Genomic DNA, 20,210 nt, shown 5'->3' with positions numbered 1-20,210 from the left:
GGGCTTCAGAGATACAGTCTGCACAGTGTATTACTTAGGGGCTAATTGATTGCATAAAATCATTTCATGTATTTTGATCCCAAATTCTCAACAACAAAAAAAAGTTATCAAGCTACTCAGAATGTACATACACTTTGTATACCCTGGGGTTAATCGCTGGTCAAATTGTCAGTGAAAGGTTTGCTACCACTGATCCCTAGGCAGTAATAGTCGCCATTTTCTGAGCTCTTACTATCAGCCAGGAGCTGTTCTAGTACTCCTCACATAATAACTCATTTAATTCTCCTAACAACCCTACAAAGTCAATAATTTTATTGTTCTCATTTTATAGACAGGAGACTATGGCTCGGAGAAGTTGAATTATTTGCCTAAGGTGACACAGCTAGTAAATGGTGGAGCTGGGATTTGAGCCAATACAGTTTTACAGTAAATGGACTTTTAAGATAGGCAGCCAGGCTTACTCTCCTCATGTTGACAACACTTTATATTTATACATTGGGGCCAAGATAAATATCAGAAATATTTCATTTAAAAGATACTGGATTATTCACGATAGTCACAGTGTTGACTGTTGGGTATTAGGTTTATATATTTTTTTCTCTCCTTCAAAAACTTCTATAATAGTATTAACGTAATAGTCTTAAATATATCTGCAAACAACATAGACGTACATATAATAAAAAGTTAACACTCCTCTCGCTAGAGTTAACCATTATGAACAGTTCAGTGTGCATCCTTTCAGACTTTTTCTACCTGTGTACAAATATCACACTCTTAAATACGCAGTGTCTATGTATGTATTGCCTGACCTTTTAATTCATAAATCTTGGAGATATTTCCTTGTAAGGACAGATAGCTCCACTTCATTTTCCCCTTAATTAAATATTCCATAACTTCATTTAAACAGACTTCTGTTAGCCATTAAGTTGTTTCCAGTTTTTCACTATTAAATACAATGCTTACAAATGACCATACTTAAATATTTTTGTGCATGTGTACTTCTATAAGATAAATGCGGAATTGCTAATCAGAAAGACGTTCTCTTTTTTTTCTACTCCATTTTTATTTTATTATTTTTTTCATGTGGTAACATTGGTTTATAACATACAAATTTTAGGTGCACATCATTACATTTCGATTTCTGTGTAGATTACATCATGTTCACCACCCAAAGACTAATTACAATCCATCAGCATACACATGTGTCTAATCACCCCTTTTGTCTTCCTCTCTCCCCACTTCCCCTCTGGTAACCACCAATCCAATCTCTGTCTCTCTGTGTTTGTTTGTTGTTGTTGTTATGTTTTATTTATGAGTGAGATCATACAGTATTTGACTTTCTCCCTCTGACTTATTTTGTTTAGCATAATACCCTCAAGTTCCATACATCTTGTCACAAATGGCCAGATTTCATCCTTTGTTATGGCTGAGTAGTATTCCATTGTGTGTGTATACCACATCTTCTTTATCTATTCGTCCCTTGATGGACACCTAGGTTGCTTCCAAGTCTTGGCTATTGTGAATAATGCTATGATGAACATAGAGATGCATATATCTTTATGCATTCATGTTTTCATGTTCTTTGGATAAATACCCAGCAGTGGAATAGCTAGATTGCTATTCTTAATTTTTTGAGGACTCTCCATACTATTTTCCATAGTGGCTGCACCAATTTGCACTCCCACCAGCAGTGTGTGAGGGTTCCCTTCTCTCCACATCCTCTCCAACACTTCTTGTTTCCTGTCTTGAGATGATATCTCATTGTAGTTTTGATTTGCATTTTGCTGATAATTAGTGATGTTGAATCTTTTCATGTGCCTGTTTGCCATCTGTATATCTTCTTTGGAGAAATGTCTGTTCAGATCTTTTGCCCATTTTTTAATTAGGTTGTTAGTTTTTATGTTGTTGAGATGTATGAGTTCTTTACATATTTTGGATATTAACCCCGTATCAGATAGATGGTTTGCAAATATCTTCTCACAATTGTTAGCTTGTCTTTTCATTTTGTTTATGGTTTTCTTTGCTGTGCAGAGCTTTTTAGTTGGATGTAGTCCCATGTGTTTATTTTTTCTCTTGTTTCCCTTGCCCAATCAGACATGGCACTTGAAAATATGCTGCTAAGACCAAGACAGTCTCATTTTTAATTTTAAAAAATATTTGCCAAATTTCTCTCTAATGGGTTATATTAATTTTCACTGCAGCTTTCAGAATTTAAAATTATTTTTAATCTCATGAGAAAAATCCCAATCCATTAAAAACAAGAACCCAGCATCCATAACAGGAGTATAATTCACGTATTATATTAGGGCATTGCAAAATTTAACATGACCATGATTCCTAAGTCAGCCAGCATCTGGAACAGTGCTCGTCATAACAGGGGTTCAGTGAAAGTTGCTGAACTCAGGAATGAGCCCTGGGTGGACCTTTCTTAAAAGCCCTTACGAAATTAGATTCCAGAGTCTGTGTCGCCATCTGGTGGCACTTCCTCATTGGTGAAACCTCCTTTGACATGATTTAGAGAAGTCATTCATTCTACAGTTAATTACTTCCTGTACATCTCTCTGTATCAGGTATTAATTATTTCATCATTCATGATTACTAAATACACTTTTCTAATTATAAAGAAATTATGTTACTTCTAAATTATTTCAGTTTCTTGAGACAATTAGCAGGCAGTGCAAGTAAGTGCCAAAAATATCCAGCCTATATTTTTTAAAAAGACTCTTATATAGACAGGACTCTTCTATTAACAGACTTTTGCTTCCACAGGAAACAAGATATATAAAGCTTTTCTATCATTTCTCCTCTCATATTCTTCCCCACTATAAAAAAAAAAGTTAAATGAGTCATAGGAACAGTTATTTACACCCCCAAAGCATCAGACAGTGCTGGTGTCCCACTCCTATCCCCTTGGCACTTATCATTTCTGAGTGTGCAGACCCAAATTCAAACTGTCACCTCTTTGCCTCAGGGCCCCTTTCGGCCCCATGTGTAACAGGCCGAAGGTGCCAGGGAAAGAGCACACTCCCCTAAACTGACAGCACCCCTCCACCAGTGACAGATGGGAGTCGGCATATAAATACAGTTAAGGGATGAATTGTATCCCCAAAAATTCCTATGTTGAAGTCCTAACACCCAATACTTCAGAATGTGTCCTTACTTGGAGATAGGGTCTCTAGAGAAGTAATCAAGTTAAAATGGGGTCATAAGGGTGGGCCCTTATCCAGTATAACTGATGTCTTTATAAAAAGACGATACACAGAGACACGCATAGAGGGAAGACGGCTATCTACAAGGCAAGCAGAAAGGCCTAGATTGTATCCCTCCTTCACAGCCCTTAGAAGGAACCAACCCTGCTGACACCTTGATTTGGGGCTTCTGGCCTCTACGACTTGAGACAATACATTTCTGTTGTTTCAGCCCCCCAGTCTGTGATAGTTTATTACAGCAAGTTTCGTAAACTAATACAAATGTTCCGCTCCCTCACACCTGGGGTGGAATACCTCCGAGATATGTGTTCTCCGCTATTTCCCACTGTCCCCGGTGGGATTCAGCTCATTTCCCGCAGCGGCAACTTGCTTAATAGCACACTCTTCATTCGCTTCCTTCTCTTCCCTTTTTCACTTCCCATTTTACTGCTGATGTTCTCTGGGTTGACCTCCTAAAGAAACTGCTTGATCTCAAATCCTTGTCAGTCACTGGGCCTCTTTCTGGGAACCCAGACTAAGACAGTTAGGATCAGAAATGGTCCTCAGATGTCAGGATGGGATTCTGGATTACATCCCTTCCCAACCAGGTGGCAGTAAAGATCTCAGTGCTTATGGAAGTGGAATGGTGATAACCTCTGAGCTGAAGCATCACAATTGGAGGCCTCATCTGTGGTGATTCAGGGGGAAAGGCTCGTGCAGCATCACTAGCATTTGAGAGATATGTGGTCAAAGGTAGTTATAGGAGCCATAGAGTAGGTTGGTTGCTATTGACTGCTGTTGGCACACTGAAGAAAATTACCAGCTTAGGTCAGTAGAGACTATTAAGAAAGCCAGACGGGCCAGCCTGGTGGCACAGTGGTTAAATCCACACGTTCCGCTTTGGTGGCTGGGGGTTCACCAGTTTGGATCCTGGGTGCAGAAATGGCACCGCTTATCAAGCCATGCTGTGGCAGGTGTCCCACATATAAAGTAGAGGAAGAGGGGCACAGATGTTAGCTCAGGGCCAATCTTCCTCACCAAAAAAAAGGAGGATTGGTGGCAGATGTTAGCTCAGGGCTAATCTTTCTCAAAAAAAAAAAAAAAGTAAAATAAAAAGAAAGCCAGAAAGTGTCTATGCCAGCATTTAAAGACTTACATTTTGTAAAATTATAAGGGAACCATGAATATGAAACAATGTTACTACTAAACTATTTGAGCTTTCGTCAGACCCCCTGAGTCAGGCTGGCACATCAACAATCCATCATACGATGGAAATGGTACATTCTGGATCAGATGGGACACAACGGGAAAGCCAAATACGTCACACAAACAGACGATGCAGACACCATTATCGCCTTCCTCTGTGCACCTGTGCTTCTCCTTCAGCTCATACCTGTGACCTCATAGGAGGTTTCCCTCAAGCCAACTGACGGAGAAGAGCAAAAAAACTGAGGCCCGCTTCAAGAATGGGTCAGCTCTATATGTTAATAGTTGTGAGTCTATATGCGGACTGCTGCCACACTACAGCCCCACTCAGGAGGGACTGTGAAAAATAGTGGTGAAGAGAAGTATTCCCAGTGGGCAGTGCGTCAAGTAACACAGCTGGTCACCAACTTGGTGGGAAGGGAGGAGGAGCCCAAGGTAAATATATACATAGACTCCCAGGCAGGGGTGGCTGACTTCATTGGTTGATCAGGGAATAAGATTAGAAGACTGAACACAAAGGAATAGGCAACAAAATGTGCAAATCTTTATCATACATCAGTGCCCACAAGAGAGTATCCATCAGAGGATATGCAGGACAGCCAAGTGACTAGGATGTCTCATCCAGTGGAGTCCAGCCAGACTCTGTCCTTGGCCACCCCAGTGTTTCCTCAGTGGGCTCATGAACAGAGTGGCCATGGTGGCAGGGATAAAGACTCTACAGGGGCCCCAGCTTACCCAGCCTGATCTAGCAATTACTGCTCAATGTCTGACCAGTCAGCCCCCAGAGGCTGAAGCTGAGCCCCAAACATGTGACCATCCCTCAAGGAGACCCACCAGCCACTTGGTGGCAAATTGATTCCATCCAACTCTGTCTACTCTGGAAGGAGCAGAGATTCATCTCTACGAGGATTGATTCCAAGAATAGATTCTCCTTTTCTACTGGTAGCAACAGTATCCAAAGGCTAACAGAGTATCATGAAATTCCACATGACATTATGTTAGACCAGTGTTTATCAAATTGTTTTCATTACCACTCCCCTAAGGAGGCTTTTTAGGCATTTTTTTCCTAATTGCTACTCCCATGAAATTTTAATACCACAGATATACTGTTTCTCTGTTTATGCACTGTATGTATATCTGTGCTTTAGACACAAGAAGAGTAAGATTTGCTTTGCCCATCAAGAACAAATTTCACTGTCTTGGGAGCAATACTGCCCCCACTAAGAATGCATGCCTTATACCAAGAGATCCACTTTACAGTGAAGGTGGTATAACAATGGACAAATGTCCACGGGTCTACTTTGTCTACTATATACCACATCACCTAGAAGCTGCTGTCCTGATAGAATATTGGAATGGTCTCTTAAAGGTGCAGGAGGTTGAGAATACTTTTCATGGCTGGGGTGCTGGTCTTAAAGATGAGATATTATATGGTGCTTACATGGCCACAATACGTTCTGACTCCAATAGATAGAAAACACAGGTTTGGGAGCCAAGAGGTAAAGGTGGCCTCTGTCTCCATAGCTTGCATTAACCCACTTGGGAAATTTGCACTCCCATTCCTCAACTTCAGGCTCTGCTGGACTAGAGTGCCTGTCTCAAGGTGGTTGGTAGGGGAAACATCAATCAGGGTACATAGAAAAGTTTCCACTAAAATTATGGCTGATGCCTGGTCATTCAGGGGTTCCATGCCAGCAGACCAGCAAGGAAAGAAAAGAGTAACTATCCTGCAGGACTAGGTGATTACCATGAGGAAAAGGGGGCAAAGATTAGGGGAGGGAGGAATACATCTGGAACTCAGGAGTTTCACTGGGGTGCCTCTTGATGTTGTCTCGCCTGATGATAAACATAAATTGGCAATTTCAGCAAACAGGATCTGACAAGAGCCTGATAACCAAGGGCTAAGACCTCTTAGGGTTGAGGATCTGCGTTACCCCACCCATCAAGCAACCTAGACAAGAAGAAGAACGAGCCAAGTGTGAAGGGTATCTAGAATGTGTGTGTATTGGTTTGCTAGGGCTGCCATAGCAAAATACCACAGACTTAAACACCCGGCTTAAACAACAGAAATTAATTTTCTTGCAGTTCTGGAGGCTGAAAGTCCAGGGTCAAGGTGCTGGCAGGGTTGGTTTCCTCTGGGCCTCTTTCCTCGTGTTAGATGGCTGCCCCATTGTTGCCTCTTTGCATGTCATCCCTTTATGCATGCCCACTCCTGGTATCTCTTCCTCTTCTTATAAGGACACCAGTTGGACTGGATTACGGCCTCATCTCAATGGCCTCACTTCAACTTAATCACCTCTTTAAAGGCCATATCTCTATGGGCCGGCCCTGTGGCCAAGTGGTTGGGTTCACGTGCTCTGCTTCGGTGGCCCGGGGTTTCGCCAGTTCGGATCCTGGGCGCAGACATGGCACCACTCGACAGGCCATGCTGAGGTGGCATCCCACATGCCACAGCTAGAAGGACCCACAACTAAAAATACACAACTATGTACCACGGGGCTTTGGGTAGAAAAAGGAAAAATAAAATCTTTTTTAAAGGCCCTATCTCTAAACACAGTCACATTCTGAGGTACTAAAGGTTGGGACTTCAACATATGAATTTGGGGGGACACAATTCAACCCATAACAGGGTGGTAGAGGAAGGAGATGATAAATATCAATTATGGACGCAGGACCATGTGTGTGTATGTGTGTTTTGGAACTTGGGACTTGAAGAAGTAGTGACAGGGTGGAGTACAATTCACGTGAAGCTCAGGCGGATCTGAGCTGTGCAGAGGTCAGCACTGTCAAGGCCCCATCTGCATCCTCTCAGTGCCTGCCATTTCCTCAACCACCAGTTCGGTTTCCAACGGCCAGGAACCGAATCCCTCCTGAGGACTCGCTCAGGCTGCCGGAACCCACTCTGCCAATGTTCACGGCAGGCCAGAAATGCCAAGGAATTAATGCCTCCTAGGAGCAGCCTTCAACCCACGAGTGATGGGAATTGGTGAATGAACATCGGGGCACTCCCTCCCTTCAGGTGAGCCATCTCTGAGAGACGTGTCCCACGGTTTCCCAGGAGCCCCCACAGGCTTATGCTCCAGTTGACCACAGTGGTACTTGCTTAATAATACCTGCTTTTTTGCTTTTCTTCCCTTCTCCATCTCACTTCCCCACTTCCATACTGGCGCTTTCTGGGATCACCTCCCAGAAAAAGTACCTGCACTTAAATCCTTAACTCAGGGTCTGCTTCTGATTGAACCCAAATTAACATACCAACAGTTTGCAGAGTAGCTCATATTTACTAAATTTAACATGTATACTTATTTGACTGACTTTATTCCCTTTACACCTATTATTTCTCCTTCAACTGGCTGTTTCTCTAGCTATGTTCTCTTCCAGGCCACTAATTCTTTCATATTTACTACTGTGCATCAGGTCTCGGGGATACAGCAGGGGAAGGAAGAGACAGGGTTCCTGCTCTCATGGAGGTTATGGTCTAGGATGGAAGCCAGACCTTGAACAATTAATTTTAAGAGTGAATCACATAATAACAAGGAAAATGTGGGAGGAGGGAAAGATACAGCAGTGGGATCCAACCTAGTGTGGAGACAGGGATGGTACCTCCCTGAGGAAGTGACCTTGCAGTTGACACTTGAAGGATAAGTAGGAAGTGGTGGTACTGCACCAGTTTCTGCTAGGCCTCCCTGACCAGCAGTTTGTCCTTCTGTAATCTAACAATAGCAAATGTGACAAGGGGTAAAATAGAGCTTGGAAAAGAGATGTGGTTAACACAAAAATGCAAAATAAATCCCAACTCACCAAGAACTTTTATTTTTGCTTCATATCAAACTGAAAGAGCAATAAAATACAAATATTTTCGGTTCAGAAAACACTTTTACATCAATCACACTGACCAATAGGGAGAAAAGTGAAATCCCTGAGGAAGTGCCAACAATAAATAAAATACTTAAAAACAGAATGTTCTGAGTTCGAAGGAAAATTTCCTGAGCCTGTTCAGTTTGGGGAAGTCAATGGCCCTTTGTAAACTTCACTTTCTCAAAAGGATATCCAACTGATGCAAGTTCTCTGTCATAACAAGAAGCTGCCACTTTTGGCAGCGCCTTACATTAAAAGGAGGGAATAATCAATCTTCTTTCAATCAACTTGTCCGTAATTCTGGGTAAGCTATGCACAGAGCAGGTCAGGAAAATATTTGCTGTTTGTGGTAACAGCACTTTACAACATACCAAATAAGTGCCAGTGCTGGTTTAACTTGTCATTGACTAAAATGGACCATTTTCTCACTGTGTGTGAATGTTGCACAAAAAGTACACGGTCTCCTCACTGTTTGTGAGTGTCAAAAGGAAGACCCAAGTATTTGAGAAAGGGTAAGATTAACACTTTAAGATTCCAAGATCTAGGAAGGGAAAGATTCTCTGCAAAGACGCAGGATTGAGGACTGGCTTTTTAACTCTAAAATTCTCTTCAAGAATAGAGAAAACACCATATTTCATTGGTTCTAGGATGTATTTTTTTCCCCCTACACTTTAGCATCTCAAATTCAGATGGGCTTGGCCGTTAACTGTCACACGTTAATTGTCAACTCCCGCACCCAACTTTCTTAGGGGTACATAAAACAATGACATGTTTTACAATTAGTGGCTTCTTAGATTAGACTAAATATAGTGCTTGGTAGTTCAGTATACACAGTGAGCCATATAAAAATAAATCTGACATTTCAACCCTGGTAATTTTCCCAACTGAAAAGATGCTGGCAAAAACATTGGGCGTCTTAAATTTCAACATGAGCATCACAGCCTCGGGAAGGCTTAGAAGAATGGTGCTATGGGGATGAGCTGGCACTCTAGTTCTGATTCTGTCCCTAATCAGCTGGAAGAACTGTAAGGAAATTGATTTCACACATCTGGGCCTCATTTTCTCATCTGTAAAATGAGAAAGTGCAATCAGATGGCTTCTAAGTCTTCCACCCAAAAAGGAAGGTAATTTTAAATCTTGGACCACTGAGAATGTGTGGCGCCGTGGAAATTCCATAGTCATGCTGCCCTGAAGCCAGAGGAGCTTCTGCAGGTTGATGGCTCAGGGGCCTCTGACCCTGACCCCTGACCCTCAGAAGTCAAGGCTCTGAATCCAAAGACTTTCCTGGATCCAGTAGAAAACACGATTCATTCACAACTTTAGTAACTGAATGGGAAAGGATAATTCTTCAGTCGGGGGCAATTTGTCAACTTTAAAAAACTGCAGAACTCTACTAGCTTAAGTTGAACTAAACATCTACTATAAATTTAAAATATCAAAAAATTATAGCAAGGGTTCACTTGAAAGTCTTCATGATCATCGACATAATTTCTACAGATTCTGCTGCTCTGAGTGCCTCCTTCCATGCCATAGAAGCACCAGCTGGAAAAAGCTTTGTTTTCTGAAAGAAAACAACACAGAAATTTCATTTGAATGAACCATTCATGTTGAACCCACTCCTGCCTTGAGAGTGTATTCAAGGAGAAAGAGCAAGTGTGTTTGGCCCAGGAAAACAAATGATGAGGAATGGGTATTTCAAGCAATGAAAAACGGAATGTGATGATAATAGTATTGCTTTATGGTAAATAATACATGTATTTACATTTTTTGATACACATATTTTTAAATTCAACGTTGTAATCTCTATTTACTTAAACATGTTAGAATTAAAAATAGGAATAGCAGCTAAAACCAACAACTCGGAACAAATTGCAAATTCCTAAACCTTCCTATTTAAATTTCAATTCCAAAGCTTCATTCAAATTATTTTAAATGTTGTGATAAGTTGCTTAACTAAGTTATTAACTCAGGTGACTCTCTTCTTTAAAATTCTCTTAAATTCAGTCAATTATACACATATATGTTGAGCCCCTCTTCATTGAGCTGGCACTGACACTAAGGAACGCCAGTGAAATGAGAGAAAAGTAAATGTGTTGGCATTAGCATCTTGCACTCAAACAGCAGATTCTTGGGCTCTGAGGAACTAGAGTCATTGAGTCAAATGCTATCATTCAGCAACTAGAATATGTGCTTTATGCAAACAGGTGAGGGCAGGAAAAAAAGAGGGGAAAACAAAAGGAAATTCTTGGAGCTGCCAACCCCTACCCACCCATGATCCATCACGTCCATGGTGTTGTAGAGAGCGAGTTTCACCTATGAATCTCAAGTTACGGATTTCCCATGTTCCTGCTCTGCCTCTAACATGGGCCTTACCTCTTTCCACAAGAAAGAAGGAGGCTTATGAAATGAAGAAGAAATGATGACTGGTTGTAAAGACCACTATTTGTTTTTGTAGGTCAGAAAGTTACATGTAGTTAGAGGATGGGGTATTTTATGTCTTCAATTTCCATTATCTTTTATAGCAAAGTTGCTTAAATATTAAACACATTTCTTAAGCACTTGAAGGGTTTATGTTTAAATATAAATAAATACTAGCTGATTATTTCTATCTAATCAAGACAACATGGCTTCTGTCCTATCCAGCTAATTGGCTATACAACACAAAGTAGGTGTTTTTAGAGGACTGAAGACAAGCAATTTGGATGTGCTCACTTCCAAGTACTTTTCAGAGGTATAAAACACTGAAGGAAAACCACCACAGAGTCCTGTTAAAATCTTTTCTGTCACTTACTTTCATAAGTGACAGTAAATGTGACCAACACCAAACGAGGAAGGGTGGGAGAGAGTCTGCTCCACTTCTGTTATGACTTCCTGCATCTCATCCTCCCCTCTTGTCACTCTCAGGAACACACTCAGATCAGGAATATGCAAGAGGATCAACTCTTTAAGACAGTTTTTAATTAAAGTAATAAATTTTCATTGTAGACAAATTAGAACACATGGATAAACAAAAAGATAAACTATTATCTGTTTAGAAATATATCCTTTCAGACTTTTTCTTTGCTCATATATGCATATATCATCATAGCCCGAGATATACTCGTTTGGGTTAAAGAATCATACTTCATGAGGAGTTTCACTTAATATTGCTATTTTGGCTGCGGAGGTATCCTTTCACATTTCTGAAGACTGATACAGACTTGGGGTACGTTGCAAGCCCCTGAACACCAAGGAGGAAGAGTGGTCCTTGCAGCCACAGTTAGCTTAGTTCTGCTCTAGAGTTCCTGTGGTTTGCTAGTTCAGAGCAGTAATAATCTGGTGCAGGATGATCCCTATGATGCCCTTGTGTGTTTGGTGAGTGTGATATCATTTGCTTTGTTTTTATTAACTTCTTTTTACTTGACTTTTCCCCTTTTGAGAGAGGGGGGTACAATAGAGGCTAAATTACTTAAATAGTGAGGACCATGTGTGTCTTGTTTGTGAGCATTGCCTTAAATGTAGGTGTGTAATTGCCATGAAAGAGCTTAACAAGAGCACATAGAGTTACAGAATAATTAATGAAGTGAAAATACCCTCATTCAAATAGGTATGGAGTGGTCTCTAGTCCCCTTTCAGTTGTGGGATCCAGAGAGGCCATCCTGCAGAAACATCACACCCACCAGTGTGCCACCGTGGTGCGAGGCCTTCCTTGCTCGCAGTAGTGTTATAAAGAAGCTTCAAAGAGTTCAAAAACACAATCAACAGTCTAAATGCAACTTGATTATGTGAAAATGAAAGGTTCTTACCACTGATGTTACTGATAGATCAAGCTGTAGTCACCAATCAAAGAATAATCAGGGTCACCTGCAAAGGGCAGAATACAGAGCAACATTAAGCTAATATTTTTTCATGGTAAGCTCTTAGCCCTTTTCAAATCAAGACATTCCACTCAACGATTCTAGTGACTGCCTTTTTGCGAGAAGAAAATATACCTCGCAACAAAACCTACAAATGGTAGTCATGACTACAACCAGAGAACATTCTAGAAATCACTATTATGATTTCTTGGACCTTTTTCATCCATGCCCAGATATCAGCACCCACAGTAAATTCATCTATAAAAATAAGTCCCGCATTATCAAGTGGTAATTATGAGGCAACAAGAAATAAAATAACTTAAGTCCCTATATTACTCAACGATATAGTTTCAGCCACTACATTTTTTTTCAGCCACTACATTTTTGCTATGCTACTAAATGCAGCATCAGCTGTCTCTCCCCTCATTCCCTTGAACATAGAGAAGTATGTCTCTCTTTTATTCAAACAGTAGATATTTATTGACCACCTACTATGCACCCAGCACTATGTTAGGTGTTATGAGTGATACAGGAGAAAACAAAGTGTCTACCCTCCAGGATCTTACAATTATCCAGGGAAGACAACTAACGAAAAACAAGAAAGTGTGTGGTTCTCCCAGAGCTATCACAGGAGTTCAGAGAAAAAAAGAGACCAGTGTGATTAGTGAAAGATCCAATTACAGGCAGTGTCCAAAATATATAACATTGGGTTCCATGTTTCTAGATATCTGTGCCTTCTATAAATTGTATTGCTATGTAACCCAAAGGAAACCTATTTCTAAGTTTTGCTGTTCTCATGGTCCAAGTCGAAATAATCTCTTAGATAAGACTGCCTTATAATAAGTTTCTTTCGGTGCTTCAGTAACTGAATTCTCTTGGATAAGCTATGAAATAGACCACCAATTACCAAATTCCACTCCGTGACAAAAAGTGTTATAGTGAGACTCTCCTATCAGCTTGTTCTCGTGGGAATTTGAATCCATTTACTCACTTCTCTCCCTTTATGTCAAAATTCTAGCTACTCAACCTTAAAGAAAACTTGACATAAGCACTTCCAAAGGGCTTTCTTGGTAGCATACCTGGTAAGCTTTTAGGAACTGGGAGAGGTCCTCTCCTGTAAGAAATGAAAACCAAAGTCTTTCAGATCAGTTCTCGTTACTTTCCTAATTTTCTACTTCACACTACAGACCTATCGCACTCTATTGAGATCTGGTTTCTGCTCTGGAGGGTCAAGAAAAATTCAGATGAAGCAAAAGGACGGCAGCACTGACCTCTGTGGATCTAAGTGGCAGGCATCCCACTATGCTGAGGGGCGTGCACAGTGGTCAGGAGCGCAGAGGCCTGCCCTGCAACCCTGGCAGATGGAAACCTCAGCCGCGTGGGCAAGATTTCCCGCTCTCCTTGTGCACCAGCGTCCTCTCATGTAAAATGGGAAATACAAACAGCTCCTACCTCACTGAGAGGATTAAATGAGCTAATTCATGTTAACTGTTTTGAACACACCTGGCATTCTTAAATATTGATGATAATCATGCAATTCTCCCTGAAACACTCCTTTATCTTTTTAAAAGCGGGACTGAAAATTCAATGGCTTGGACTTCAAGGTGACTGTATGTAAAACAGAAGTTTCTCTCTTCTCCTATATCAGGGACAGCAAACTTTTTCTGTAAAGGGCCAGATAGCAAAGGATTTAGGCTTTGCTGGCCACATCAGGCAACTCTGTCACAACTCGACTGAACTCTAGCGTGAAAGCAGCCATGGACAGAATGTAAATGAATGAGCGTGGTCATGTTCCAATAAAACTTGACAGATGAACACTGAAATCTGAATTTCACATAATTTTCACGTCACAAAATAGTATCCTTTTAATTTTTTTCAGCCCTTTAAACATGTAAAACCATTCTTTACTTTCAGGCCCTACCAAAATAGGCAGGTCAGACTTGATTCATGGAAGGGCCAGAGTTTGCTGACTTCTGCTCTCTATGGGCTATAAGAAAGGTGTAGGATTCCCGCATGCACATAATAATCACACTCAAGCATGATACAGTCCTCCTTGAATTACGACCAGTAAAATCCATTTAACATTTTTTCTAAAGGTGTTACTTCCAAAAATCTAGCAAATGCAGTGGCAAATATGTTCCAATTCTAATGTCTCAGAAACAAATGATAAAAACAGTTATTAAAAGTATTTTTCTTCATGTGAAAGGAAACTGGTTATTACCTTGCTACGTTAGGCCCTGTCGCCTTTCCTGGTGGGGCTGCATTCTTCTGGGGGCTGTAGAAATTCTCATACATGATGGGTGCTAGTGGAATCAAGAAACAAAACATTAAGAGGCAGATGTCTTCCATTCTCAACAACATGTGACAAGAAAGACTAAGAGAATTGCTTAAATAACACCCCACCCTCCACCCCACTGCGCCATTCACCTGGTGGTGTCTGTCCAGTTTTACGTTGATTCACAAAGTACTCAATGTCCTTCTCAATGCTGCACATTTCTAAACTCTTACGGACTTCTTCATACATCTAACAAGATGAAGATAAATCAAGGTAGGGGTATGTCCATAATAATTGTGACACGGCTTATTAAAACAGGTTTGATGAATAGCTCTTTTCCAAATTTTGTTTTGAAAAGAAAAAGAAGAAATTCCCAAGTCCCAGGCTCATATAAAGGCATTTCTCTGATGCATATCTACTGGCAAAATTTTTTTTAAAGATAACAAGAAATGTATCCTTGTGGCAGCACAAAAACCTTGGCGGAAAGATTTTTTTAAAATACTGACAGGACAAAGACAATAGATACCAAGTCCTATGGCACAGGACCAATGCCACATAGAAATGCAAAGATAATTACTTAACTTGAGAAAAATTCTTCCAGTCAGTCCTACAGGTTTTCTGGGTGTTTAACTGTTCTTCTAAAGAGAATGTCCCATAGAAGTGAGGGTGGCTATTTCTCAGCAAAGAAGGTTGTGATAGCTTGATTCTGGTCCCTCTAAGATCTGGGCACCCCATGAGGACTGCTGTGCACAAGTTAAACCTGGATACTGACCCTGGGAACACGGGTAAAGTACATCCTGAGCCCTGGAGCGACGACTAGCCTGGCCATGGGTCAGTCTGCTTGTACTTGGTGCTGTCCTGGAGTGACCCTCTGGGACTCACATCCATGCTACGACATCTCTATCTTCCATAAATTAAACTGAATTTGGGTCTCCTTTCTCTACTCTCCTGCCCTAACTCTGAATTTCTTAAAGAGAAAGTCATGGAAGTAAAGTGGAACAGGAGTCAGGCAGGTTAGATATTTATCTGGGTCCTATTAACTCAGTGTGTGGCTTTGGGCAAGTCACTGTACCTCTCTGGGCCTCAGATGAGGGGGATGAACTAATGTCTACCATTGCTTCCACTCTAATAAATCCAACATGCACAGCCGCAATCCTCTGTGGAAGCCTCTGACTTACGTTGTCACTTTTGACACATTGTTGTGACAGCTGATTCATGTGTAACCACAATGCATTCCGAAGGAAGTTTATTCGTTCAAATTCTTGAGCCTCAAACACCTACAGAAACACAACAACATGTACATACATATGGAGAGAAAGGGGGCATTTGTCTAGACTGGCTCTCACTTAAGAAACAGTGTCAATCCTCAACTATCCGTAAGCTTATTGTCCCATTTAGGGTATTCCCCCCACCACCAAGAAAGCTCATAAACTCTTACCACAGGCAAAGAATGCAAATGGAGTCTAACATTGTGTTAATGCAAACAGGATTGGCTATAGTTCTGAAGGTAAGAGGTAATGAGGAACCCAGACACCGAGTTTCTAACCTGAATTCTAGCTCACATTTCCAACTGCCTTAGGGGCATCTCCACCTGGGCAGCCTGCCAGAACCTCAGATTTAAAACTTTGCCCCCCTTCTTGTGCTCCCTGCCCCCAGGAATGAACAAATTCAATTGGCAAGATGGTCACAATTATTGAAGCTAGTTGATGAGCACATGGGGGTCCTTGCACTTGTCTTCTCTTTGTGTATGTTTGAAACTTTCCTTAATAAAAAAGTTCTTTAAAAAGTCACTGCCTGAACAATAGATTTTTGGATATAAAAAATAGAAACTTTTGGAAAATCAAGCTATTCTATAAAGTGGATGCATTCTACTCAAGAGTGGATGTTACATATTAATGTATTTTTTTAAATATTGAATACACTATTAGATTTTAAATCTTTTTATAATGTAAAACTTCAAACATATACAAGAGTAGAGTGAAAAATATAATGAATCCCCACATACCCATCACCAGCTTAAATATATATCAACTCACAACCAACTCTGTTTTACCCATATCCCTACCAATGCATCCCAACCCTGGAGTATTTTGAAACAAAAACATTATTTCACCTGTAATATTTTAGTATTTATATATAATAGAGTATATAAATTTATTTTTTATATATAATAGTGCTTATAAATAAAAATAAATACTAAAATGGAGAAAAACATCCCTTCTATCCTCAAGTTTCTGATTTCTAAGTGTTTATATATAAATACTAAAATATCACAGTATTTTTATTATAGAATATTTCACATAGACAGAATCATAGAGAGTGATATAATAAATACCCATGTAGCAACCACCTAGCTTTGTCAAAAACTTTAGCCATATTTGTTTCAGATTCTGCTAAAGCCCCTGTGTGCTTTTCCCAATCTCTATCACCTTCCTCCTGCCCCAGAGATAACCGTCATCTTAAATTTTATCATTCCCATGCAGGTTTTTATAACATGTATGCAAATGCATGTGAAATTGCTTTGCATGTTTTTAAACCTTCTAAAAATGGCCTTATTCCAGGCTTTTCCATGCGAGTGTGGAGTCAAGGAAGTAAAGCAGGAAAGAGTGTTTTAGGAGGGAGAGAGTGACCCACAGTATCAGATGGTAAAGACAGGTCAAATAAGATTAGAAGCTGCAAAGACCCACGGGACCTCACACCAAGGGCATCACTGGTTCCTCCAAGGAGCAGCTGCAGAGCAGCAAAGCCCAGACTCAGCAGGCTGGGCCAGGCAGGGGCAATGAGGATGTGCAGACAACTCCTGCAAGAAGCCCGGCTATGAAGAGAGGAGAGGGTAGCAGACGGGAAGCAACAGCTGCTAGGTTTTAAAGGCACTAATGAGCTGAGTCTGTGTAAATAATAATAGAAGTTCACAATAAAAGAGCTGTGCACAGGTGGTGGGGGAAGGCCAGCTGGACGGGATCCTGAGCCCAGATGGTGGGAGATCTTGGTAGGACCGGAGCAGCCCCTTTTCCACCATCACCGGAGAAAAGGAGCAGAATGGGGTGTGTAGATCAGTGGTTGTCATGCTTGAATGCACATCGGAATCACCTGAGGGCTTATTAATACAGAGGTTACTGGGCCCGCTCCCAGAGTTTCTGATTCAGTGGGTCTGGAGTTCATCTGAGAATTTGCATCTCTAACAAGTTCCCAGGGGATGCTGATGCTACTTCATTTTGAGAACCACCGGTGAGAAAATGTGTAGACAGGGTGACAGAATCTTGAGGAAGTTTCCACGTACATCTTCATTTTCTCTGGATAATTGTAAGTGAGGTCATGTGCAGAAAATGAAGGGGGTCAATGGTGAAATCAAAGATGTGAAGAGAGTAAAAGATTCTAAAGCCTGCTCACCTGCCATCTGCATCTTCCTTATTGCATGGCAAGTACAGGTGAGGGTCTCAAAAAGTAATTACTTAACCATTCAACTGTTTTATATCTGTGCTCACCAAACAGAGAAAGTAAAGAGTTGGACCGCATGATCAAGATGGGGAGGAGGCAGGAAAATGAGGTTTGGAGTAAAACACTCCCTCCATCCTCCACTTAAGTTCCTGATTTCTAATTTGCCCTCAAGCAACTCTGTGAGAATCGGGGCGCTGTAATAACAGGGTGGAGCGTTTCTACAAAAGTAGACCCTCCAAGTTGTAGGAGGAAGATGCACCCCCTCCTGAGCAGCTTCCGGTTCCGGTTCCGCATACCTGGCAGGCCTTGATGTGCTCGCTCTGCCACTCTTCTCTGATCTTATCCAGCGTATTGACGTGCAGCATGTACGCCTTGTCTGCAATGGAGGGGAGGGGCCTCGGTTCAGAAACCGGAAAGGAGGGCAGCTCGCAGACCCACCACTCAGGCTCATATGTATCCCAGATGGTAAATGAAACTCGGGTTCGAGCTGCGTTGAGCTCACAAGGCCCCAATGAGCTCTGAACGTTGAAAGGCCACACTTACATCTCTCACCCTTACAACATCTTTGTGTAATAAGCCAAGGTGGGTATCACTTTCTTTTTACGCATTGAACCAGGCAATTAGCAAGAAATGCTTCAAGGAAGGAGAAGCGAAATCTGATAGGGAACCTCAGCCTGCATTTTCTTCTTCTGATTCAGTTTCAATTGCTTCCACCCCTTTTCATTTTCAGGAAAATTATCCAATGAAGGATGCAGAAAAGAGAAATAACTTGAGCCCTTAAGGGGCACCCGGTTACTTAAGTTTGGGGTTTAGAGAATTCTTAAGTGACCACGGTCATGAAAGAGTTGTCTCCTGCAGGGTACGCTGGGAATGAGAAGACTTTGCAAACGCCTGGGTTGGATCTTAGATGTCAATGATGACAAGGCCTCGAAACTTGGCGATTTCTTTCGCAGCAAAGAGTTATCAGAGCTGAAATGGGCTTTAGCTAGATGTTCCCGAGAAATCAGTGAGCACCTGATTACAAACCAGCTCCCACATAACCCTCACCATCCCCATTCAATGATATATAAGGCAGCAAGACCTAAGCAGGCAGTAGCTAGAAGCTGGTGCCTCCTTCGCTTCTGCTCACTTTCCCAGGTTCTGATTATTCCCTCCCTCCCTCTTCTCCCTTCCTTTACTTCCTTCAGTTTCTCCTTTCTTCCCTTCTGATATCTTCTTAATCCTCGTGTAGATCCATATATTCTTTATTGTAAGGTATATAAAACTACCTTTCTCAGACAGATTTAGGATGATGTAAACCTCCCCACAATCTTCCCCCATCCGTGGGAGCGGCCCCCTCACCTGAGTCTTCGACTGCAGTCTTTGAAGTTGCCAGTTTCACAAAAAGCTGTGAGGACAGAAAAGAACAAGAGATCGGAAATGCTGGGCCAGACTTCCATAGGCAAAACCGATCTAAAAGTGTGACTGTGAAGAGACAGCTTCTAGTCCACGTCTTACCTATGTTTCTCTCATGAGCAAATCATTCAACTTGCCCTCTAATCTTATCATCATTGGAAAATACCCATCAAGCATCTTGCCCTATGTCTTCCTAAAGATGTACCTCTTCCCTCTGGTTGCTGACAATCTTATATCCAGATTTTATAAAATTAAATTTATAATACACCCAAGCAAGGGGCAGCCTGGCTACAAAGAATACTTGAGTTGAATTTTAAAGAAAGATGAAAAAATCAGAACCCCTTCCAACTTCTTCTCATCCTCTTCCCTCCCACCTAGGCATGCTTCTCTAGCTCTTTCCCAACCCCCAAAATGTGACAAGGGTTTTTCTGGTTCAGAGGACCCTAATGGCCCAAAGGAAGATTCTTGCCAGGACTTAAAGTGTAAGCCATTTTTTATTAAGATTATTAGTTGGTTTTAGCTTGATATATGTAAGTCTCAGATTTTTCAAACTGTCAGCTTTCCTAGGTACCTTTTCTTGTTGCTTCGGGTTTACCAAGTTGGCACTCCGATGGACAGCCTGCTCTGCTTCATCTTTGTCCCGGCATTTCTGCTCATAGTTCTTCTTTGCCTTTATTGTAAAGAAGACCGAAACGGGTGAACAGAAGGTAACTGTGAAGCAGCTGCCCTAGCCCACCAAGCCCAGCAAAGAACAGGGCACCCTGATTAGGGCTGTGATCACCACTAGACCATGGGTTCTCAGAGGGCAGATGCTCTTTCTTATCTATCTTTGGAAGGTCTCTAGTCCTTTTCCAAATTCTGTATGTAGTGGCAACTTGATCAAGGAAGTAATCACTCCTATTTGGCAAACACAAAGTACACGACTTTAAAAATTGACTGAAGCAAAAGAATTTGAAATAGGCGAAATCAAAATACTTACGTAACTATAAGATGTGTAATCCAACATTTATGTAA

The 20,210-nt window shown here is 41.3% G+C and overlaps 1 protein-coding gene across 1 annotated transcript in view; it reads right to left on the bottom strand.

Annotated features, from left to right (window-relative positions):
* Window positions 1-12,037: 12,037 nt before the first annotated feature.
* Window positions 12,038-20,210, bottom strand: part of PSTPIP2 (proline-serine-threonine phosphatase interacting protein 2) — a 71,872-nt gene continuing 63,699 nt past the window's right edge. The window contains exons 7-14 of the mRNA XM_046672242.1: window positions 19,768-19,866; window positions 19,143-19,188; window positions 18,098-18,177; window positions 15,542-15,640; window positions 14,516-14,612; window positions 14,310-14,391; window positions 13,168-13,202; window positions 12,038-12,095 (exon numbers count right to left, since the gene is read on the bottom strand). Of these exons, the coding sequence (XP_046528198.1) occupies window positions 12,046-12,095; window positions 13,168-13,202; window positions 14,310-14,391; window positions 14,516-14,612; window positions 15,542-15,640; window positions 18,098-18,177; window positions 19,143-19,188; window positions 19,768-19,866 (588 nt within the window). The 3' untranslated portion in view covers window positions 12,038-12,045. The remainder of the gene's footprint in view (window positions 12,096-13,167; window positions 13,203-14,309; window positions 14,392-14,515; window positions 14,613-15,541; window positions 15,641-18,097; window positions 18,178-19,142; window positions 19,189-19,767; window positions 19,867-20,210) is intronic.

This window comes from Equus quagga, chromosome 9 (assembly GCF_021613505.1).
Source record: "Equus quagga isolate Etosha38 chromosome 9, UCLA_HA_Equagga_1.0, whole genome shotgun sequence".
In the NCBI taxonomy this organism is placed as follows: domain Eukaryota; kingdom Metazoa; phylum Chordata; class Mammalia; order Perissodactyla; family Equidae; genus Equus; species Equus quagga.
The sequence above is the reverse complement of the archived record's forward strand: the minus strand, read 5'-3'. Positions and strand labels throughout refer to the sequence as shown.